The sequence below is a fragment of the Manduca sexta genome, chromosome 5 (assembly GCF_014839805.1).
Source record: "Manduca sexta isolate Smith_Timp_Sample1 chromosome 5, JHU_Msex_v1.0, whole genome shotgun sequence".
NCBI lineage: Eukaryota > Metazoa > Arthropoda > Insecta > Lepidoptera > Sphingidae > Manduca > Manduca sexta.
In genome coordinates, this window is record NC_051119.1 from 7471196 (window position 1) to 7496776 (window position 25581).

General features: G+C 37.9%; 1 protein-coding gene across 1 annotated transcript; it reads left to right on the top strand.

Annotated features, from left to right (window-relative positions):
• The first annotated feature begins 1570 nt into the window (after window positions 1-1570).
• LOC115444611 (cleavage and polyadenylation specificity factor subunit 1) lies at window positions 1571-24253 on the top strand. Its single transcript, XM_030170449.2, has 29 exons — window positions 1571-1920; window positions 2272-2492; window positions 3500-3670; window positions 3972-4132; window positions 4750-4889; window positions 5529-5639; window positions 6462-6643; window positions 7016-7163; window positions 7520-7719; window positions 8150-8345; window positions 8958-9061; window positions 9479-9617; window positions 10442-10581; window positions 11543-11656; window positions 12168-12305; window positions 12893-13084; window positions 13640-13825; window positions 14458-14611; window positions 14908-15083; window positions 15435-15649; window positions 16622-16768; window positions 17697-17769; window positions 18291-18443; window positions 18810-19004; window positions 19459-19573; window positions 19985-20101; window positions 20782-20911; window positions 21463-21571; window positions 22684-24253. The coding sequence occupies exons 1-29, from the start codon at window positions 1758-1760 to the stop codon at window positions 22738-22740; spliced, it is 4347 nt and encodes a 1448-aa protein (XP_030026309.2). The 5' UTR covers window positions 1571-1757; the 3' UTR covers window positions 22741-24253.
• The last annotated feature ends 1328 nt before the right edge of the window (window positions 24254-25581 follow it).

Below are 25581 nucleotides of genomic sequence, written 5' to 3' on the forward strand. Positions count from 1 at the left end.
TTAGTTATAAACATATCTAAAACTTATATTTATTCGGATATATGTTTAGTAAAACAAAAAACTTAGGGGAAAGTATAAAAGGGTTTTATAAATAAATAAATATGGGTATAGAAGGCCTGTAAAAGCTATGTGATGTTTTTAATCTTTTAGTAAATAACAATTTTTGAAATAAATATTAAGTAATACATAGATGTATTATTGTATTTGCAATTCTATAATGCTATGTTTAATTTATTTTTAATTTTATATAGATGTATAATAGCATCGATCTGTCATACATTATAATGTCAATGAATAAGTACGAAATAAACGATATCTGTTTTATTTGTCTTACATTCTTTAATTTAATTAGTCCCTCATAATAGCTGTGACTAAAATGCCCTTTGGCTGCATATGAAAACACGCGCTGTTGGAAAACTAACACGAAATGCGTGTCTGCACAGGCCCTAAGATACGAATGAGAAGTAGGCCCAGAAGATATAATATGCGAATTTTTCGTTATTAAAAAGTCTCGGAAGTGGTTGATCAGATATTGCTAAAGTACATACTTATTTGTCAGCCCAGAAATAAATTCCATGTGTGACGACAGACGAGTGATATATAAATCAATAAATTATTGCTAAATGGGCCTGGATGAATATGAACACCCAAGACATAACCGTAAATTAGATGAAACTGGCAACCGCCCGGGGCCCTTACAGGGGTCTCGCGCAGTGCCTTGGAGGACCTTTTTTTAGCAATTTAATTATGCAAACATCATTTGCTTACGTCTCTGGGCCAAAGGTAATTATAATATAAATGTAAATCTCTGAGCGTAGTCGTTACATTCTCTTTGCTGTCTGCAGTCTATCTACGCCTTGCCCTTAAAACACAGGTTCTCAAACTGAATATGCAAGTTTTTACATGTAATCGTTTTTGAGCTTCTTCATATTATCTGCCCACAGTGATAGGTGAAGTCAAGCCAACATTTTAGTACTTTACTATTAAACCAGATACATTTTTTCATCCCCAATTTTTTAGTCCCGCCAACATACACTCGCTGAGTCGTGGGCCGTGGACCACTTTGGGAAACAATGCCCTAAAAGTACCTTTTTTGAATTCGGATTTACGATTATATTCTGAAACCTGAAAAGTTTTCACGTAATTAATAGGTAATACACATTGACGTATATTCTACCGTATTATATTTCTAAATGTAATAATGTTAAAATATTGTAATGTTCATGTTTGTTGAAATTAGGTATTGAAATAAAGAATTTAATAACATTACATAAAAACCTTGATACATCTGTTTTTATACCAAAACGTAGGTATACCGCTTTCGAACGCACCATGTGTTCGAAATATTTCCATTGAATATTTCTCATGTTATTTTGTACTTCAAAAGTTAATTTTAATACATAGAAAAATAAAATAAAAGTGATTTTTAAAACCATTTACGTTATTTTTTTTCAGATATATATTTTTTAGATATGCTCATAATTTTTATAACATTTAAGACACATAAGTATTTGTTTGCCTCCATGGAAGTATTCTCTCATCACTTTTCAGAACGCACTTTATTATTTGTCAAAGTGTCAACTGTAACGCGTCTATTTACCAAACAAAAATTGTTTTACTTTACAATTTGGAATAGAACATATAAAAATGCTGTGATCTCTTAACAAATGTGAAAAACATAAGTAAATTTATTGAATAATTCGTAACAACTAAACTTCGTAAGGCTCAAAAACATAACCTAAAAGTGTAGTTGCAAAATGTTTTCGATTTGCCGGCAAACACACCCAGCCACCGGCGTGGAGCATGCGGTGAATTGCAGCTTCTTCAACAATGACGAAACGTGCCTGGTAACTGCGGGGGCGAATATTATCAAAGTCTTCCGACTTATCCCTGATGGTCACACCAAGGAAGTAAATGCTGGTAAGTTTTTAAAGCTTATCTTTTTCAACATTGTTTATTATGTACTTGGTAGATTGACGGAGGTACTGCAGAACCTCATAACTCTCATTATGGAATTTCTATAAGTGAGAACTTGTTATAAGCTTTTTGACACTTGTTATTCCTCATATTATTATCAGTAAATTTTTCGTGATGTAAATAAATAAATAAAGTACTATATACAGCCTAAACAAATAGCCATGAATTTCATTGACAGACAACAGCTAAACCAATATGTAAAATAAGTTTTTTTTTCAACAACTTTGTTATATTAAACACACAAAACTATGTCATACTATATTATATCAAACATATCGAATCATTCAATTTCAGCCGGTCAACCAATACCACCAAAGATGAAGCTAGAGTGCCTAGCAACATATCCTCTGTGGGGTATTGTAATGTCTATGGCGGCCGTGAAGTGTCCCAGTGCGGGAAGGGATCTCTTATTAGTGTCGTTTAGGGAAGCCAAGCTCTCCGTACTGCAGTATGATCCTCAAACTAACAATCTCATTACATTAAGCATGCATTACTTTGAAGAGGATGATATGAAGGTCAGTCTTATTAATTATGTATTTGACGAAGGCATCAATATATATATGCACTACATACTCACTTTGGCGTTCTGAACATTTACTGTGTTCAACTGAAGTGAACTGCAATCCATTCAAACCGACTTTAGTATGGACAATATTAACAGCTTGTGGTTGTGTATGGAGTGGCACTCAAGATATGAGAGCTCGAGTGTAAGTGTAAACCTGGGTTTGAATAAAAAATATTAGTCATATAAGTAAATTTTTTTGTTGTTCAAGTGAATAAATAGGTTATAACAGTGACATTTTGATTGTCATTTTATTTCAGATTTTGAACAAATAGTTTATATGGATGTTCGTGTCTATAGAATATATGTCAATGGTCAAAGGTATTTAAAATATTTGTCTTGTTATACAAGCAAAAACTGGAAGCGGCTTTTGCAAAAACCCACAATTTTTTTATCATAAACGATGAATGCAATTTTGTGTTTTTCAGCTAATGATAAAGTTACGATAGAATAGGGATAGCAAACATTAAACATGCCAGGGTGAATGTGTTTGATACTAGTCTTGTGATTATCCAATGGAGACATCAATATATGGAATTATTATAGCCAATTATATGGTAGGATATTTTTATTTTTACATCAATACTCTCAACAGGAAGAAGCGCTGTCACTGTCACTAGCATTATCTTAGGTTCTGGAGCACAATTGGCAAATATTTCTTTTTTATCTGTATTATAAAATCTTTATAATACAGATAAAAAAAATTATGGTACAGCACAATGATCCCACTGCACCCATTACTGCTTACGGTCAGTATTGAGGCCATATAGACTATTGACTGATGACAGATGCTGGCCTGTTTGAAACTGGATATGCACAAGCTCATCTCGCAATGTGACTCACATGGACCACTATGGCGGGTTTTAAATGTGATAGGTGGCCGCTATGCAGGTTACAAATATTCTACCACCAATCTTACCATATTATGACCTTAATTTTAGAATTTACAAATTTTTATAGGGAGGCTGGACAACCCACCCTCACATACCGTGGATCAGAGTTGACCCAGAGTGCAGGTGTGCTGTAATGTTACTGTATGGCAAGAAGTTAGCTGTGCTGCCATTCAGAAAGGATATTACGTCTGAAGATGGTGATCCATTGGAGGCGAAACCATTGATGGATAGTAAGAATGTAAGTGTGTCATAGGATTATATTATATGAGGTCTAAGAAGCAGAGATAACTTATACATTAATTAGTTATAAAAAAAACTTTTATTATTTTGAGTGCTGTCTTACATTTGGCTCTACTGGAAAAATAATGCTCAAATAGTGTTTTTAGATAATGAACTAATGTTTTAATTTTCAATTCTGTTTTTTTTTTTTTTATAAAATCTGCACCAATCTTTATACTATTTATATTTGGCGTTAGGTAGCAGAAAATTAACAGCGTTTTCAACCACTAGTAAATCTCACTCATCGAATTATATTGCAGCCCAACCAAACAGTAGCGCGCGCGCCGACGCTCGCCTCTTACGTCATCGTGCTCAAAGACCTGGATGACAAGATAGACAATGTACTGGACATACAGTTCCTGCACGGATATTACGAACCCACACTGCTATTACTATATGAGCCAGTTAGGACATTCCCTGGGTAAGTTGGATGTTTATGTTTATGATTGCTTGGTACTTTATACAGGTAAGTATTAAGATAACATACTGTGATGGGAGTTCTTTTATGAAGTTGCAGTCACTTTGCCGCTGGTTTCTCAGGGCACATAATATAAAATATTTACCATGTAGGTAGATCTCTCGAATGCCATTCTGCCTGAGTAGGTAGAGTTACTCACAAAATTACAAGAGAAGTGAAACACAATTCTTTGTGATTCAAAGCATCTCTGATGTTGTTATTGTTTATGGGCGGTCATCGCGCTTACTATAAGGTGAGCGGTTTGCTCTTTTTTTTATTGTTTTGCATGATGAGATAGGCTAGTCGTTCGCCTGATGGTAAGCGATACGACTGCCCATAAACAGTAGAAACACCATCCAACACCTTGAAATACAAAGTATTGTTTGGTATTCCACTGCGCTCGCCATCCTGAAACATGAGATGTCTTATTATGTCCAGTAGTTACACTGGCGACAATGTCCTTCAAACCGGAATACAATAGTGATTATACACTCCTACACAGGCGTTCTTCTCAATATTCCATTGTATTAATAAAATTATAATATAGAATGCTAAGATTTTTGGTTTCTTGACGTTCACAGGCGGACAGCGGTCCGTAACGACACGTGCGCGATGGCGGGCGTGAGTCTGAACATGTCGGCGCGCGTGCACCCCGTCATCTGGGCCACCGGCGGCCTGCCCTTCGACTGCATACAGGCCGTGCCCGTCTCCAAACCACTCGGTAATACAACAGCCTAACCGACATTGGATAAGAATAGAAAAACATAAAAAATAATGCGAAAAAAAACCCTAACCGACATTGGATAGTAATAATAAATCGATATAAAATAACGCAAACAAAAGGCCGCCTTATTTTTTTATCTTATCTTTTCTTCTTTAGGACGGATGCTCATCTTTTCTAATAATAATTTGGCAGAAATCAAACATCACTTTTTCAATTATCTTTTTTCAACCCCTGATGGTATTTACGGCTAACCGCCATTTTCATTTTCCAATCCCAATCTCTTTTTTCGATTTATCTCAGAAATTTAAAAAATGTTTTTTTCACATGCTTACAAATGAGTTACTTTGATTGCTATATTAAAAACGGTTCTATGCCTGACTTTTTGGTAAATTGAATTATTGCATTATTCATACAAAATCAAATACTTATAGTATTTCCAGCTACTCTTATTTTAAAAATATCTCCATCTTTTTTAGTTGATTTTGTCAATATCGAAAAGGAAGATGTTAATTAAAATATTAACACAAATTATTTAAAATTAATCAACATCGACTTAAAGTGGACTAATTTGCAGCTCTTTAATAGTAATATTCTTAGCTATCAAAAACAGCCTTTTATAAAATGTTTTACTTGCAGGTGGTTGCCTCATCTTAGCCGTTAACTCGATGATATATTTGAACCAGTCGGTGCCGCCTTATGGCGTATCTCTCAACAGTATTGCAACGCACACCACAAACTTTCCCCTGAGTAAGTATTCTTTAGCAAAAAAGAAGTTTTGTAGGTGGTATTAAAAACATTTGGGGCGAAAGAATCAAGATTTAAGGGGCTACATATTACAAATATTTAGAAGTCGAAATACATAATCGACTGTCGAAATGTTAATTGACTTAAGCGTCATTTTTTGCGACAATAAGTTTCGTACATATTTAAAATCAGCACTGTTTTCTACGTTTTTTTAAAATAGTTAAAATTTTTCGAAAAAATAATGTCGACTAAGTCAACCCTTTCAACCGACGAATTATACATAAGCTTTGTAGAGAATAGTATTGAGAGTGACAACAATAAAGATTTGAGAGCGGTACATAACTAGACTCGACCAAAACATAATTCAGGGGGCGAAAAGAGAATCAATTTGGGGGTGGAAAATACCAAGATTAAGAGGAGACAAAAGAAAAGACACTACTGTAAACTAGACTATAAATTATAAGACCAAATCAAAATACTTTACTTTTTATCTATACTAATATATAAAGCTGAAGAGTTTGTTTGAACACACTAATCTGGGGAACTACTAAACCGATTTACTAATAGGAAGCTATATTACAATGTTTATCCCGGGCAAATATTTAACCTGGTAAAACTTTTTTCACACGGGCTGGGCCGCAGCCAAAGCTACCATTACTAAGATTGCTGGTATTGACTTGATTTTTCGCTGTTTTCAAAAACGGATCCCAATTGCTTTATTCGATCTATTGTAAAAATTTACACATCAGGAGTAAGGTGTTTTTAACAAGCTTACAAATGAAACATTTTGATCTGTTACTACACAATAGAGATGCTTTTCTCCAGGGATACAGGAAGGTTCCTGCGTGACGCTGGACGGCGCCCGCGTGGCCCCGCTCGGCGAGGGTCGGTTCGCGCTGTCCCTCCGCGGCGGGCAGCTGTACGTCGCCACGTTGTTAGCCGACTCCGTCAGGTCTGTGAGGAGTTTCCACCTGGACCGCGCTGCTGCTTCTGTGCTGACTTCTTGTGTGAGTATTAATAATTTTTTTTTTATATGTGAGGCTAAGTGACTAGTGCAACTGACGGTAAGTGTAGTGGCGTCCAGGTAGAGTTTGGACTTATGAAATATGTCATCATCGACAGCTATTCGACAGAAATGTTACGGTTAATTCGAAACCAGGTATATACAGGATGATTCTAAAGCGTAAAAATGTATGTGTGCCACTCAGGCAGATTTTACAATTTGTACACGGCGGTCGCTATCCGAACGAATACAAATATATTTCGATATTAGTAAAATTTGATTTTTAATGCCAGTCATTCCTCTACGACTGCTATTTACTGCCCAAGAAGTTTTTAAACATATCCCCTAATACATCTGAACCCATATTGATTAATAGATGTGCGTGATAGAAGAAGACTTCCTGTTCCTTGGCTCGCGTCTCGGCAACTCTCTACTCCTGCGGGTGTCAGAGAGGGAGAATAGAATGCTGTTCTCTGTAGACAAGCCTCTGGAAGCCACCGTGGACTTGACGGTTTCTGAAACAGGTAAGTGAATTAGATGTAATTCATTACTAAACACACACACACACGCACACAACTAAATTAAACAAAATATATCTAGTTTATAAAATCCAGTGAGACGGGTTTTCTGCACAGTATCAGCCCGGAGTCTGGAATTTGTGCCTGATATAGCGATAGGTCCGTCCCCTATCACATCTAGGAACGGAACACACTTGGCAAAAAGTGGGTGCTCTGGTTGTTCCTCTGTATACACCCTCAGGAATAAATCGTGATGTGTGTGTGTGTGTGTGCGTGTGTTAGTGTTATTGACCGAATTAAAAAACAGTAGTTATTCAGTTCGCCGTAAATTTTTACGATCTTGTATGATTTGTCTCTACTAGATCTAGAGAAAGAGCTCCAACCGCCCGCCCAAAAAGATGTCCAGAAGGACGCCTCGGACCCTGCCGCTAAGAGACGCCGCCTCGACACCATTAGCGACTGCGTGGCGTCCAACGTGATAGAGATAAGCGATAAAGACGAACTTGAAGTGTACGGGAGTGATATCAGAACGTCCACTCAACTCACTAGCTATGTGTTTGAGGTAAGTGTATCTATACATATTATATAACAGTCACCAAAAGCTGTCTGTATGTATGTTATCGATTTTCTCAAAATCTAGTGAACGGAGTTTTATGATTTTTTTTATAGAGATAGTTTAAGACCCTGGGAAGGTTATAGGCTATCTATCCCGGGAAAATATATAACAGGACTTTTCTTTCGGAAAACTCCTTCACGCGTGCGAAGTCGCGAGCAAAAGCGATAAATATCCGACCCCAAAAAATTAACTAATCAATATAATTCATTAGTAAGCACAATAGCCTAGTTCGGAAAGGAACGGACTGCCGAGACGAAAGTCTGCAGGTTCAAAACTCGAGGCACACATTAAAATGTGGGTGCGATAAGATCTGTGTACAGCCATGAAAAGAAAGACCCGTTGGAAGCTTTGTTTGTAAAAAGCCCATTATCCTCAGGTGTGCGACTCCCTGCTCAACATCTGCCCCATCGGTGACGTGTCTATGGGCGAGCCACAGCTAGTGGCGGAGGACTCGCGCGCGGACTCTCCCCACATAGAGCTGGTGGCGTGCAGCGGCCGCGGGAAGAACGGGGCCTTGACCGTGCTGCAGAGGTCTGTTAGACCTCAGCTTATCACCGCATTCAATCTACCTGGTGAGTTAATGTATTTTTTATCCGGTTCGAAGGACCAAAATGGCTGAGTGTAAACTGGGTTATCCTCATTTGAATGAGTAGGTTTTATAAACTTAATATTGTTTGTTGTTTTATTGATCCCTATTATAATATATTGAAGTATTATGTTACTGCACTCATCTATTATTCATGTAAAATAATGTCATATCATCGGTTCATCTTTGCTTCGGATGTTAGTTATAACTAATAGGTCTATCATCGTTGCGCATAACACATTCATATTATGTTGTTCGTGTGTAGTGTCCCTGAATGAACACACACAGTCGACATGGCAACGCAATTCTCATGTAGCAACAGTCAAAAAATATAGCATCCTCCAATTATAATTCTTTTTAATTTCCTATTTTTACGTGAATGTTAGACGTTAAAATTTAACTATTTTTTTTTTATTTATTTCAATTTTTATATTAATATATTCTCGTGACGTTTCAAAGACTATGCAGCCTTCAAAACCGTAATAAAATCTTATTTTATTTCAATATAATATGTTTTTTAACATACTGTAAAATTATATTGGTGTGTGTACTGTGAACGTGCCAGCTTTACTTACCTATAACTGTTGTGTTACTGCAGGCTGTATCGACATGTGGTCGGTGCTGGGCGAGTGTCCGGACGGGACGCGCGAGACGGAGGGCACGCACGCGTACCTCATACTCACGCAGGAGGACTCCACCATGGTCAGTAGTCACGGAATATATCGGTTTTATGTAAATAGTGTTGTAGCGTATCATTATGAAAAAAATGATAATAAATATTGCGCTATCTGGGTATAACATCGTGCGTTTGATCGACCTAATCAAAGCGTTACGCATCGAGCCGGCGCACGCGCCTGTTGCCGCGCGTGTGTCGGGTTCTCGCTCTGCAGTCCGCCTCAAGCCATCACGCGCGACGCACGTCCTCGCGCTCTAGCGTGTACTATTTTTTTTTATCGAATCCCCTTAACCTCGAAATAAATTATTTCAGATATATTATCACATTTTTAGGAGTAGGTGAAAAAAAGTGAGTATAATATAAAAAAAAATGACATTAAAAATACATACGCTTCAAATTGAGAGCCTCCTTTTTAACATTCGGTTGAAATATGACATTCGCAGGTGCTACAAACAGGGCAAGAGATCAACGAGGTGGACAACTCCGGGTTCATGACGAGCGCGCCGACAGTGTTCGCCGGCAACCTCGGCACCTCCAAGTTCATGGTGCAGGTCACCACCGTCGCCATCCGGCTCATCAAGAGTAAGTGATCGTTATCATTATTACCACTCACCACCGACATAGAGAATGGATTGAACGTTTCGCTATAGCTATACATACTGTATAATAAGAGGGAGATGAAGTGATCGTGCGGCCTGTAGAAAAGAAGCATGTATTGGCCGCATATTCGTCTTGTCTGTTTTTACAGAGTGGTTATTTTTGTGAAACTATGTATTGCTTTTATAAGTCTGTGGTATTGATATTGTACCGTCAGTGTTTGTATACAATTTCAAAGGGACAGACAGAAATGTAATAAATGCATCTGCAATTTATCAAAAAAAAATAAATTATACTCATGCGATAGATACGTCTCATGTCAAAAATATGTGTTTGTAGTGGAGGGATAGATGGTTGCCTTCCTCTTTGGAAGGGGAAGATTTCCAGTCAGGCAAATGTTGTTTGTGACCGGCCACGGCCCTTCCGCCGGTTCCGGGGGGAGGGGGGGGGGTATATATGCTGCGCGTCGCGCAAATTCTGCTATCGCAAGTCAGTATCGTCTATCGCCATTTAGTATGATTGCTGTGCGTTATCATGACAATTATGTTAAAACCACATCGATTTTCTCATAGTTCCTTTGATGTTGACGAGATGGCGGTTTATATACAAATTGTATCATCACATGTTTTTAATACGAATTCGTTGGCTGACGAAAGGTATCGAATGCCAAATAATAAAAAAAATATTGCAGGATTTTCCATTTATTCAACTTTTTGTGTAGAATGCATGAATTAATGATTGTATGGAAATTTACTTATAGCGAGATTAGCTAATAATAATCCAATTGTGGGTGTAATTTGCTTCCGCAGACGGCGTGCAAATCCAATCCATCCAGTTGGAGTGGACGGCTCAGTACGCGTCCACGGCGGACCCCTACCTGTGCGTGGTGTCCACGTGCGGGCGCGTCCTCGTGCTGGCGCTCAGGGAGTTCAAGTCCAAAGATGGACAGGTCACTTGTTATATTGTTATATTTACTCTTCGATACTGTACAAAATATTATAGGAAGAGCAAATTTTTAAATGTTTTTTATATTTATTTTATTTGTGGTAGATCTCTCATATGTGAGAGTCCGCCTGCGTAGGTGCAATGTCTATTTCTGTATATTGTTATATTTACTCTTTGCTACTGTACTGGTATATGCCACAAAATATTGTAGGATGTAGTTTAAATTTGTATATGCTATTATTTTTATATTTTAATTTTACTGGTGGTAGGTAGGTCTCTTTTATGTGAGAGTTTGCGTAGGTAAGTAATACCGCAATGTCTATTTCTGCCGCCAAGCACTGTGTAGTCACTGTTGTGTTCCAGTTTGAAGGATACTGTAGCCAGTGTAACCACTGAACATAATGAGACTTAACATCTCATGTCTCAGGATGGCGATCGCTGTGGAATACCAAACAACACTTTATAATTCAAGGTGTTAGTGTTTCTACTGTTTATGGGCGGTCGTATCGTTTACCATCAGGTTAACGGCAAGCTTGTATCGTCATTCAAAGTAATAAAAAAAAAAAATCCGCTTCCCTTAAAGGACTGTCTCTATTGCTCCTTTAAAAGGGCTGCCCCTGCCGCTCCAACTGCGCTAGCCACTGGGGCCTTATTCTCTATCCCGCACGTTATTATAACAATGAGTAACAAGCACGTAACACAACGCATCATGTTTAGGATTATAGAAATTTGACTTACAGAATACCATTCCACGCACATTTCTCGTAGATAACATGACACGGCCGCGTTACGCGTTCACAATACCATACAGGGCCCTTATTCTGTATGATAGTGTAAACGCGTAACGCGGCCGTGTCATGTTATCTTAAATGTGCTGTATTATGTTATGCGTTACGCACTGTCAAAATAACGTGCGGGATAGAGAATAAGGCCCCAGAATATGGGCCTATCCTAACGTGTTGCAGGCGAGCGGGCGGCTGGCGCCCACGCGGCAGGCGATCCCGGCGCGCCCCACCGTCCGCGCCGCCGCGCCCTTCAGAGACCTGGGCGGGCTGCTCGCCAACCAGGACGGCGCTACGGTATCACTCTTATTTATAGTCATTCTTATACTGTACGACTCGCCCCGGCTTCGCACGGGTGCAATATTTCTCCACTATTTAATGGATGTTATTATACTTATAAACCTTCCTCTTGAATCACTCTATATATTAAAAAAAACCGCATCAAAATCCGTTGCGTAGTTTTAAAGATTTAAGCATACAAAGGGACAGAGAAAGAGACTTTGTTTTATACTATATAGTGATTTATTTATCGAAGTGGATTCAGTGCGCCTGATGTTAAATTAAATGAAGCCTAAATAAGCTAAAATTTGCAAATTACTTCTTCACGTTGACTTTAATCGAAATGAAATTTCGATTGAATAAGAATATTTTTTTTTTATTTATTTAAAATAAAGTAAACCTTTGAAAATTTATTTTAAAGGAATAAAAATTGATTTTTGAAGGACATAAAAGTTTAAAGGCTATTTGAAAATTTTAATTTTTCAGCTACTTTTGCTGCAACAATGAAATAACCTTTAAATATTTTTAGGTGAAAGGAGAGTTCACGGGCAAAGTGAAAGGCAAGAACGTAAAGGCCGAAGGATTCAAACCGGGAGCGATCTACGAGCTGAACGATGAAGATGAACTGCTGTACGGAGGAGATCAGACACCCGCGTCTATGGCTAGCGTGAGTATAGTACAGGATGCTGTAAAAAATAGGGATCAAACGTTCAGAGAATAGAGCATGTTCTTAAAAGTAGTGATCAAACGTTCAGTGAATACAGGATGTTCTTAAAAGTAGGGATCGAATGGTAAAGAATAAAGTTACATTAATTTGTCTGCTGTGTTTACTATGAAAGTGCCTCCATTACGAATCGGGCCTAATCACAGTGCTTACAAAAATATAAACCCAATTAGATTCTACTTAAACCGACGCAAGGATTTATAGTTGAAAACATTAATTTAAAACGAAAAATAACTTACACAATACACGCCTTTATGAGGGAAGACACCGGTGCACTCACTTTTCTCCACGTGTGTTCCGATCCCATGATGTGATAGTAGGCGAACCTATACATGAATTCAAATAATTATACCGTTCTATACAGATAATAAGAAATCGAAGCGTGATAGCCTACTTGGGTATGGAACGGACTGCTGTGAGAAATATCCGCGGGTTCGAATCCCAAGGACAGACACCTCTGACTTCTATAGGCAAGTTAATGCCCGTGCCCAGCGGTGGAACAGTATATAATACAGGGCTGATATATACAGATAATGTTGGCGGAACAATCTAAGAACCCCGGAGTGCCGCGGCGGATGTCGCGCTGGTGGAAGAAGTATCTCGCGGACGTGAAGCCTACCTACTGGCTGTTCTGCGTGAGGACCAACGGGAACCTGGAGATATACTCGTTGCCCGAGATGAGGCTCAGTTTCCTCGTGAGAGATGCTTGTGGGGGACACAGGGTGAGTATATTTAACCTAGGTTATGTTTAAGAGCCAGCGAACATTGCCTGGCGTTTACCCCTTCTTCTATCCTGAGAGGTTTGCTTATCCTTTCCCTACAGTCCACACTTCCCAAACAGTCGCTAAGCTGAGGGATTCTAGTATCCCATTAGCATGTTTTCCCCGGTGTTGACTAGCGGGGTCCGAAACACGAAGAAAACCTATGTTATATTCGTAGCTTTTCTTGACTTGACTTCGAGACCACCGTACGAAACCAGTTATTAGTGTAGAGGACTGTATATTTAAAGTAAATACAAAAGACAAAACTATAATAATGGTTACGTTCGGTGGTCTCGAAGTCAAGTCCAATATGGCACCCGTCCGTCCTTCCTGTCATCGGTGTTGCCAGCGCGGAAAGGCCATAAACACCCACGCGAGGCATAGACAATGGTAATATATGAGTTACTATGTTCAGTCATAAATTATGGTATATTGGATTTGATTGTGATTTTATATATTATAATAAAAATAATAATAATAATAAATCCCCCTATTATGACATTATTTGTATAACAGATTTTAGCCGACAGTCTTGAATCAGTACCAATACCAGCGAACCCCACGGAAGACGAGGACCTTAACGCTCCATCAAACAACGCTGACGTGGAGAAGCTCAGGGAGTTGTGCGTGGTGGGATTGGGGCACAAGGGGTCCAGGGTGCTGATGATAATGCGCTGCGACGACCAAATCATGTTCTATCAGGTAAGGGATAAGGTTCATTATTCTTTGTGCAATGTACTTGAGGGAACGATTTTTGGTTGTGGTATTTCAGCCATAAAATAACAAATTTAATGGTAACGTCTTTAAATATACAGACTTATAAAAAAATCACAAAGCAATGCTTATTTAAAACATAAATTTATTCCATCAGCTGTAAGACAAAACCCGTCATTTTGCCTCTTAATAAGGTTTAAATTAGAAAACCGGTGATGTTTTTGACAGCTGTTTAAGCAATTCTTAACTACCTCTTAACGCTGAAACGAGTTTACAAGTAAGACTGATAATATATACATATATTTAAGAAGAAACTTATTTCTATAGATCATTTCATTCACTAAGACGCGCCCCACTTCTTACCTTAAACGTTTCCAGTGTAAATGCACACTATGGATAGAATTGGGAAAGTGTAATAATGCGCAAGTGACAGTAAAATTATAGGATTATCAAGCATAAGTAAGGTGTAATAACAATCAATATTAATTTTGATGTTTTAATTTTAATTACTGCTACAGCCTGTACTACCGCAATCTCTTAACAAGCGGCAGGACTACCATTCTCAAAATTTTTAAAATGGAATACTCTGGCAACATTTTATTGTAATTTTTTGTCTCCAGGCCTACAAATATCCCCGCGGCAATCTCAAGATCCGTTTCTCCCGTCTGAACCTGCTGTTCCCGTTCGGGTACATCCCTAGCGTTGTGGACACTTCGGAAGACGGGCACGAAGTCGCAACGCTCAAGGAGAACGTGCGGCAGATTAGATATTTCAGTGAGTGATTTAATGTCTTACACCCTTATTCATAGACATTTTTTATCTACGGACAGAGTATTGCTGTGATAATTGGAATAGAATGCATACATCTTATCAAGGAAACATCGTGAAATCTAAATAACTTAGAAGTACTTGATAGGATTTTTTGGGGTGTGTAAAGTCTACCAATCTGCACTAGGCCAGCGTGGTGGACTAAGGCCTAATCCCGCTCAGTAGTAGTAGTAGTAGTAGAGGAGGCCCGTGCCCAGCAGTGGGACAGGGCTGATATTATAATAACGTGTGTGGTGGTGCAGACAACGTGTGCGGCTGGTCGGGCGTGGCGCTGTGCGGCCGCTCGCCCGCGCTGCTGCTGCTGTCGGCGCGCGGCGAGGCGCGCCTGCACGCGCTGCACGACGCCGCCGCGCTGCACGCCTTCGCGCCCTTCAACAACGACAACTGCCCGCACGGACTGCTCTACTACAACTCCAAGGTACCGCACGCGCACGCGCACGCACACACGCACGCACACGCACACGCACACGCACACGCACACGCACACGCACACGCACACGCACATACACAACAACATCAATCAAATCTACCTGCATTACAGACTATTTCAAAAGGCGCATGCACACACATTCATCGGCGGTGTTATTGTTATCATATGACCGATTTAAATAACTATTGCTATATTGCAATCAATAACAAAAATGGACCAAGTAACATGAAGTTTATTGAAATTACATATTGGTTATTTTATTAACCAAATGTAATGAAGATTGGTAATTGAAAATGAACTTTAGATATAGGCCACTAAGTTATCTTTTATTTTTCGCAGTCAGAGCTTCGTATCTGCACACTGCCAACGCACTTGTCGTACGACGCGTGGTGGCCCGTCCGCAAGGTGCCCATACGTATGACGCCGCACTTCGTCACATTCCACTTGGAGTCCAAGACGTACTGCCTCGTGGCTTCCGTACAGCAGCCTACGACATCGTACTATAAGTTCAATGGGGAGGATAAGGAGAAGTCGACTGAGAATAAAGGAGATAGGTGAGTGGTTTCAAAATTTCTATGTTTAACACTACTCGTTGAATATAAGGCAGCTAAATATAAAAGTCAATGTCGCAAATAAATGGCAAACAAGAGTGCATTCAGCGTTAACTGCTTTATACATTATCTGACAGATATCATTAACTTGGCACTGTGAACAAACCCTAAGACTTTTATAGTATAGTATTTATAATATTTCGTTCGTAAAAAATACTTGTTTTACACATTTAGTTTTTAGTACCTACTAAGAATTAACATCCTTTGTAATTACTTATTCTTCATACCGTTATTTTGCAACATAACAACAACATTTGCTGTATATTGTTTATATTTCAATTAACGTCGAATTTGGAACTCTGACCGCTAGATAGAATGCTATAAGATTGAAATCCCAACTTTTGATCCAGGGATGACGTTAGGGAGGGAACAGGAATGTGTAAAATTACTAATTACATTTACTTTAACGGTGAAGGGATGAAATTTACGCACGTGAAAATTTTCCACAAGAAGTTCCAAAGTATAAGAAGTCCAGGCTAGTGAGGACTAAGGTTTAAACCCTCTCAGTAGAGGCCCGTACCCAGCAGAAGACTGTATGTAATGCGGAGCTGGTATTTATACTATCATACGTAAGCATACTTAACCCAGGGGAGTGAAGCTGTCCTCTGCTTCCCTCCAGAGTCGGCCCATCGATGGCTCCTAAGTAAACTAATAAATCTGAAAAAAATTGCAACATTCACATTTTAGCGTATCGTTACCAAGATACTGTTTAGAACCAAACCCATTTAATTTAAAAGTAAATAACCGAAAAAACATTTCATTAACAATCATTTACTAACTTTTTTTAATGGGTTTTAGTAGTAAATAATACCTACATAACGAAACGGTAAAAAAGGGAGTATCGCTATTTTTCATATAAGACAGTTTATTTAGGAGCCATCGCCATAAATATTACATAACTATTCTCTATTCCAGATTCCCATACCCGATGCAGGATCGTTTCTCGGTGATGCTGTTCTCTCCCGTCTCCTGGGAGATCATCCCGAACACCAAGATAGAGCTTGACGAATGGGAACACGTCACTTGCTTGAAAAACGTCTCGCTGTCGTATGAAGGAACCAGGTATAGTAAACGGCACAAGTGATGAGCACAGATGAAGTTTTAGTGGCGAGCTCGCCTATGGACAGAGGTCGATCAAGTATTACCTTAACACATAGTAGGGTGGGGTTTATGGTTTGTTTTTTTCGGAGATATGGGGATGGGGGGGGGGGGACAGAACAGTGATTACGTCAGCAATATTTGTTTATTTTTGATATTTAAAAGTTTTAACACTTTTTGTGTACATTATATTTACCTATGTTTACGTAAGCATTGGAGAGGGAGAAAAACTTACTTTTGCTCACAATGGGGACGGGGAGGGGGTTAAAAATTACTCAAATTCTGCTTACGTAATACTTGAACGGGTTCCAATTGGACGAAAGTGTATGGCACACGTAAGTCAATAGGCAACGATCATCGACTAAAGAATTAATCGCGCGATACATTGGCGCTTTATACATCAAACAGACCAATCACAAGTCTGTTCACGACTCGTGCCTCTATTTGTATTGATTTATTATGAAATACAGATGACTGTAGAATATATAAATAATTTAACCTACGTTTTTATATGAGTGCGATAATATGGATAAATAAAACAAATCATACTACCTAGTTACTTTATTAGTAAAAAGTTTTTTTAAAGAAGCTCCATAGTACTGACTGTCTCGGTGGCGTAGTTGTACTGCATGCGCGGTATGGCAGCGCTTTGAGGTCCTGATTTCGAATCCTGGGTCAGGCAAAGTGATATGTGGGTTTTTCTCCTCAGTATCAGCCCGGAGTCTGGAATTTGAGCCCGATATGGCGATAGGCTCGCTCCCTATCACATCATGGGACGGAACACACTTGGCGAAAAGTGGGTGCCCAGATTGCGCCTCTGCATACCCTTTTGAGCATAAATGCGTGGTGTGTGTGTGTTCATAGTACTACAGTTTGAATATTTTCATTTCAGATCCGGGCTGAGAGGATACATCGCGATAGGAACAAACTACAACTACAGCGAAGACATCACGTCTAGAGGGAGGGTGAGTAGGTTGGAATGCATTTCGGGGCTCGGAGGTATGAATGATGTTGGAGTAGTGGCCACTTGCCCCTATTTGTGTTATACGTAGTCTGTTTGTCTACTTTGGCTATAAAAACATTCAGACGGACATTTGCTTTTTTTATAAGTAACTTATTTCATTTTTACATTAATTTCGTACCACCCTATATATGTAACCTGTTACACATTGTAATTTTAGTTTCTTTTTCTTTTGTTAACTTTTTTTTTTGCATCTCCGTTTTTTATGACCTTATGTATGTAACGTCTCATATAATTGCAATAGAATTTTACAAGTATATTTTTCATAGTATCTATAGTGAACCATCTTTGTTGAATCACCCTATATACAATCTGTCACAAATACAAATCTGACCAGGCTAACTTGGCCATATTGTATAATGAGGAACTAATTTCTTATACTGACTTTAAAACCAAAAAGCAAAAGTGGCAATCCCAAAACAGGCCCATTTCATGATCACGTTTTATATGTAACCAATTTTCTAGATAATAATATACGACATAATTGACGTGGTACCGGAACCTGGTCAACCGCTAACCAAGAACCGTTTCAAAGAGATCTACGCGAAGGAACAGAAGGGTCCGGTGACGGCGCTCACGCAAGTGCTGGGGTACCTCATATCCGCCGTGGGACAAAAGGTAACCGGACTTTGTGAATCGTACGTGTACGCAATTATAGCTCTTATTACATGGCATTAAAAATATGACAGCTATTATTATTACACTGGTAATTGTCTTATCTTTGCTGTATCGAGCGTTTCAAACGTTCATAAATATGTACCGGATTACAGGTCAAGTCGACCTAGAGGTGGTAGTTTCCATCATTTCTGACTACTCTTACTATGCAACAATTCCCTATTCCAAAAGTAACCGATTTCGAGATATTGCACTTTGAAGGTTTTTTTTTAGAAAATCCAGTCTTTTTTTCTATTGGCCTAATTTTTTGTTAGTTTCTATCATGTTCTGTTAGGTGACTAATTCAGAAATAAATATCGTCCACTTCAGATATACATATGGCAACTCAAAGACAACGACCTAGTGGGCGTGGCGTTCATAGACACGCAGATCTACGTACACCGCATGCTGGCCATAAAGAACCTGATCTTAGTGGCGGACGTGTACAAGTCCATCTCTCTGCTGCGGTATCAGGCGAAACACAGGACTCTGTCTCTTGTCTCCAGGGATTTGAGGTTTGCGCAGGTACTGTGAGGGTTATGTGGTTACTAATGTTATAGAAGGAAAATGTTTATTATTTTATAATGGCACAGCTAAGTGACTGGATTTTTTTTTTATTTTTTTTTTTTAGTTAGTTACAGGACCTGATGGTAAGCGGAGCGGGGTCTAGATACAATTGATTGTTTTTTGATTTATCATTTTTTTGAGTAACTGGGTAATTTGTGAACGTTTTTTTTAAAGATATTGTATTTTATATGTCAATGAGTAAGTATGTTGATGATATTTTTAAGTCCCCGAAACCATTCACCATTCCTATGGAATTTGTTAAGATCTCTTTAATAAGGGAAAAACTAATTAAAATTATATTTGAGGCCACATCTGTACTAATATTATTTGACTTTTTTTTTAAAATAAATAATGATATAATTATTAAACAGCCTATGTATGTTAATTTAGATTTAACCTGATCTCTGTTCAGATATATGAGATGGAGTTTATGGTGGACAACACGAGTTTAGGGTTCCTAGTCAGCGAGGCGGAGGGCAACTTCGCCCTTTTCATGTACCAACCGCAAGCCAGAGAGAGCTATGGAGGTAAGATAGGAAAAAGTGGCTAAAAATATGCCTCTCAGGTATTTGATCTGTATATAGGGTGCATCAAAAATGAGGTATCAATTGGTAAATTAGATATGTGTGATTTTTACTGAATTAATTGATCTCAATAATTCCTAAAGTATATACTTTTTTTTATATATTATAGGAAGGGGGGGGGGGTGGAGCTTTAATTATATGTTATAAATGGATATTGATAAAAAAGACTTAACAGATTATGGGATAAGAAGCAAAAAGTGTGATATTACAATTTTTTTGGTTTCTAAATACATATTTTTTAAACAGTATTACTGTACAAATTTCTATTTTAAAACAACCATACATAAAATTGCGCCCTTACACCTCTCACGCCTATAACGCCGTCACAATAAAACCAACTGGCAATGCTCGCAGGCCAGCGTCTGATCCGCAAGAGCGACTTCCACCTGGGCCAGCAGGTGCACGCCATGTTCCGCATCAACGCGAGGCAGGTGCCCAACGCGAACCATCGGAAACACGTCACCATGTATAGTGAGTATTTATTATTTTTTTAAATGACGAGACGAGCTTGCCGTTCTCCTGATGGTAAGCGATACGACCGCCCATAAACAGTAGAAACACCATCCAACACCTTGAATTACAAAGTATTGTTTGGTATTCCACTGCGCTCGCCATCCTGAGACATGAGATGTTACACTGGCTACAATGTTTAAACGGGAACAAAACAGTGACTACACGCTGTTGCTTGGTGACAGAAAAAGATATTGCGGCGGTATCTTTCCAGGCGGACTTTGATATATGAGTGACGTACACACAGTAATAGTTGAGTGAGTTGTTATATAATGATTTAAGGTTGCGAAGTAAAATTAAAAAAGGAAAATATAACTATCAAAGCCAGCCAGATTTAAATTATGGTTCCCAACACTACTATTTTTAGTTATAAACAGTGCTATCACCTAGCTAGTACGCATTATTTGTATTTCCATCATGAAACTCTGTTTCCCATTTTCCGATGACCTTTTTTTAAGTTCCAGTTAAACCATTTTCGTTTGCAATAACAATTTTTTAGTTACAAAACTGAAAAATATATACAAAATTGCCAAAAATCTGTATATATTATTTCATATCTTCTATTATGTGTTAAAATAAATTCTGTATACTCTACGCTATTGTACAAGACCCGCATAATAAAGACGATTATCTCCCAACAGCGACGCTAGATGGCGGTATAGGCTACGTGCTTCCCATTACTGAAAAGATGTACCGACGGCTGCTGATGTTGCAAAACGTTATGAACAACTATTGCTGTCACATCGCCGGACTCAACCCGAGGGCGTTTAGGTAATTTGGAGTGAGATATGAATTTACGCAAGTACAGTAATTTATTGATATAATTAGTAATCGATTTATGTCTTCTTGATATGTGTCTTGGGACTTTGCAATTAAAGTTCAAAATACTACATAAAGTTTATTTGCATTGAAATTAAATAAGTTACCAGCACGGTGTATTATAATGAGTGGAATAGGTATATCAACTAAATACTTTACTTTATCTGTAATTGATGAACATTGCTTATTATATGATGAACATTGCTTCTTATATGATGAACTTTGTTTCTTATATGATGAACTTTGTTTCTTATATGATGAATATTGCTTCTTATATGATAAACATTGTTTCCTATATGATGAATATTGAAACAAAAACAAACCCACCCAACCAGATGCGCAACCAGGACATCCATCTTTCGCCAAACGTGTTCGCCATATTGTTTTTTATATGATGAATGTATTGTTATATGATGAAAACAAGTGTACAGTGTGGTGTTGCCCGCAGGGAATGTATTGTTATATTATGATGAACACAAGTATATAATAGAGTTGTGCGGCAGGACGTACAAGACTAGCCGGCGGGGCGTGTGCGGCGGCGCGGCTCGCGGCGTGCTGGACGGCGACCTGGTCGCGCTGTACGCCACCATGCCCAACTACGAGAAACTGGACGTGAGCACACCGCTTTACACTTCACTAGCTTATACTCGCAGCTTCGCCCGCGTGAAGGGATTTTTGAGATATTTATTTTATTTATTTACTCTTTATTGTACAAAACGGAAACAAAAACGTTACAAAGAAGAAAAGAGAATACTTGTATATTTACTTGTATAATTTTTAACTGTTTGTAAGATCGTTTAGGATCGGGTCAGGAATATTTTATAAAAAAAAATACTGCAATGGTCACGGAAAGAACTTAGTAATGACTTTACTGAATTGAATTGTCGATTGAGAGTTACTTAATAAACGCCTACTAAAATGTAACAATAGATCGAAGGCAATGATTGCTATTACACTTCGTAAAGACAATTTCTATATTTATAAATTTTGTTTTAGACCTTAAAACTTAAAACTAAATAATAAAACAGAGATGCTGCAACAATACTTCACTAGTTTATGCTCGCAGCTTCGCCCGCGTGGAGATTTCCGAGATTTAATTTATTTATTTATTTACTCTTTATTGTACAAAACGGAAAAAAAGCGATACAAAGAAGAAAAGAGAGACAAAAGGCACATGTGCAAATGTTGGTCTTATCGCTCTAGGCAATGTCTTCCAGACAACCATGGGATGCATATAAAAACGAGAAATGGAAAGAGATATAATTTTTTCCGACTTACTTGATATGTATCGTTATATTATAACTAAATTACACAAAATCATTATAAATTGTAGCCTATGTGTTATTATGATGTATAACCAATATTACTGTAAAGTTTCATCCAAGTCCGTTTTGTACTTTTTATGTGAAAGAGGAACAAACATACATACATCCTCACAAACTTTTGCATTTATAATATTAGTAGGATTAAGTTATGATTATTCAGTTGATTAAGCTTTGTAAATGAAAAGGGAGAAATGTGTACACCCCGAAAAATCAGTTATATCAATTATGGTTACATTTTTACCCCAAACGTAAAGCATCCTGATTCTAAGCAGTTTATGTTAGAAAAGCCCTTACATAATGTCCAAAATTCAAAATGATGACTACCATATACATATAGGTTATAATATAAAAAAATATTTTAAAATAGATCTAGCTTGTATAATATTTTTTCGGTTTCAGATTGCAAAAAAATCGGCACAAGAGTCGAAGAGATCATGGCGGACCTGTGCGAGATAGACAGACTGACTGCTCATTTTAATTTAGTTCCCCAAAGGCTGATACAGTAGTGTTAAATGGGGTGAATAGGTATAAATGGGTGGAAAAGATATTATTTAATTATTTATTTAATTAATTGCAGATATACTAAACAAGTAACATTATAAATTGGCAATAATTAAATGTTAAATGCGTGGAATAATCCTAATTAGTGGTCGAAATTGATAAAATTAACATGTGGCAGATGGTGAAATTTTCCCAAAGGTAACCCGACAGAATATATAAGGGGTTGTCCTTTAATCACGATGTTTTAGTGACTTTATTTTAACCTTTTTGAATATTCTTGAAATACAGGTATGATTATACCAATAATGATGAAATTTTCGAAAATTAAACATTGTTTTAGGTTGTCGCGAAGCGCGGGGAAATTGTTGCTAGGCAACGGTGAGTCAAAGCGCACGCGCCGCTTTTTGGTTTAGAAATCGCGCGATCAACGAATAATAAATACACGTGATTTCTCATTACCCCCCCCCCCCCTGTGATATTTCGTGATTTTATTTCCGAACCCCTTCCCCCTCCTCCCTTTCGAGCCACATGTGATTTACGGACGACTCCTAAGCACTAATAATATGCATAATGCAGTCTGCAAATAGTTCAAATGATCATAAGATTTTACATTAATTACGAAAGGGAAGCCTACAGAAAGCAAAAAAACTTTGCCTCTTTTATACATCATTTAATTTTTCTGCTCTCCTCTGAATTTAATCGTGCCAAATCCACACTCATTACATGTAATCTGCTTAAAAAGGAGGGCAAATTTTTTTTTCACGTATTAACATAGACCATAAGTTATATCTGGTTTCACCTCTTAACACTATTCACCTTATTTAACTTGATAGATAGTAACAGAACGGCAAAGTATTTTTTATGCAAAAACATATCTTATCTTAATAACCTTAGGGCTGAATGTTCAGTCATCAGATACAAGTAAACTTTAATCCAATGGAATATAAAAGTATTGAACAATTTTATTCCTTAAGGTTATTGTTGGTGGTAGAATATTTTATATCCGCAGATAGCGACTACTGTACACAAGGTGTTAAACTTCGCCATAGTGGCTCACGCAAGTGTGTCGCGTTCCGGGGTCAGTCTGTGTATATACAGTTCTAACAGGCCGGCATAACTGTGTCGACTGTCGAGGGGTAATCATCTCTCGTCAGTCGACATTCTTTTGGACCACACTCCACTTACTATCAGGCGCAGCGTCCCTGCCGCGCATGTTTTAAATAAGTTGTAATTTTTGTTTTGTTTTATTTTTTAATAACTTTTATCTGATGATTGAAAAGTCTTTGATGTTTTATTTTAATGAAAGTTGTCAGCAACTAGTGATGACGTTCGGTTTGTATGTTAACAGTATTCATTTAATATGAACTCTAAGATTATTGCTATAAGGTTTATGATAAAAATTGCTTTGCCGTCCTGTCCTTTCACTGAAAATCAGGCTTTATTTTTATGTAAATAAATTTCGAATTTATTGGTTGTTTTATTTAACCCTAACGATAGAAATATCTCTGTATTTTCGGTCAAATATAATCTGGACATCTTCAAGTCATCAGTAAATACATATCTTCTAGGCAAGTGTGCTCTACTGTAGACAACATTATCACTTACCATCAGGCGAGATGGTTAAACACAAGCCTATATGTTTAAAAAAAAACAAAGGTTTTTTTATTTATTCCTTTGAATGTCGAGACGAGCTTGCCGTCCGCCTGATGGTAAGCGATACGACTACACATAAACAGTAGAAACACCATCCAACACCTTGAATTACAAAGTATTTTTTGGTATTCCACTGTGCTCGCCATCCTGAGACGTGAGGTGTTAAGTCTTATTGTGCCCAGTATTTACACTGGCTGCAATGTCCTAATCAGAACACAACAGTGACTACACATCGCTGCTTGGCGGCAGAAATAGACATTGCGGAGGTACCTACCCAGGCAGAATCTCACATTTAGAGATCCACCACCAGTAATAAGGGTATAAGATTTTACAGTTATCTCGGGCTTGTATTAATATCTTAAGACTATAACTAGTGCGTTAATAACAATCTCATTTCCGCTAGAAGAAATGGTCTATTGCGTTTAATAACTTCCGAGTCTGCCAACGCATTATAAGTGACTAGCTTTTGCTCGCGGCTTTGCCTGCGTGAGGGAGTTTTCTGTTATAGCCTATGTTCTTTCTAGGGTCTTAAACTATCTCCATACCAAATTTCATAGAAATGCATTGGGTAGTTTTTAGTTTATCGTGTTCAGAATGGGAGACAGATGCGGCGGGGACCTTTGTTTTATAATATATTTTTAGAACATTTTAAGAGGAACATTCTCGTCATACATCATTGTTGCATAACTTTAACCGTATACGCAGCGCACGCAATGGTAGCTTTCAAAAGGAATACATTTTGATCATTTTTTATTGATGCTCCGCTCCTATTGGTCATAGTGATAATAAATAGCCTTCATCGATCAATATGCTATTCAACTTTAAGAATTTTTCTCTTCGAATCAGTCGTTCCTGAGATTAGCGCGTTCAAACAAACAAACTCTTCAGCTTTATATAGAGTACAGATTACTTTGATGAACAGAACTTATGTCAGCCCGCACACTAAAATAACTTCAATATACATTTATGATAAAGCGAATGTATTCTATAACCTGGTGACTAGAAAAATAAAAAAACTTGCACTGATGGCGCCACTTTTTTGTTTTAAACATAAGTTGACGTTGTCAGAACAGAAATTAAATCCATATTTTACTACAACATATCGAGGTATTATTTTCCTTGTTGGCCTATATTATGTGTGTA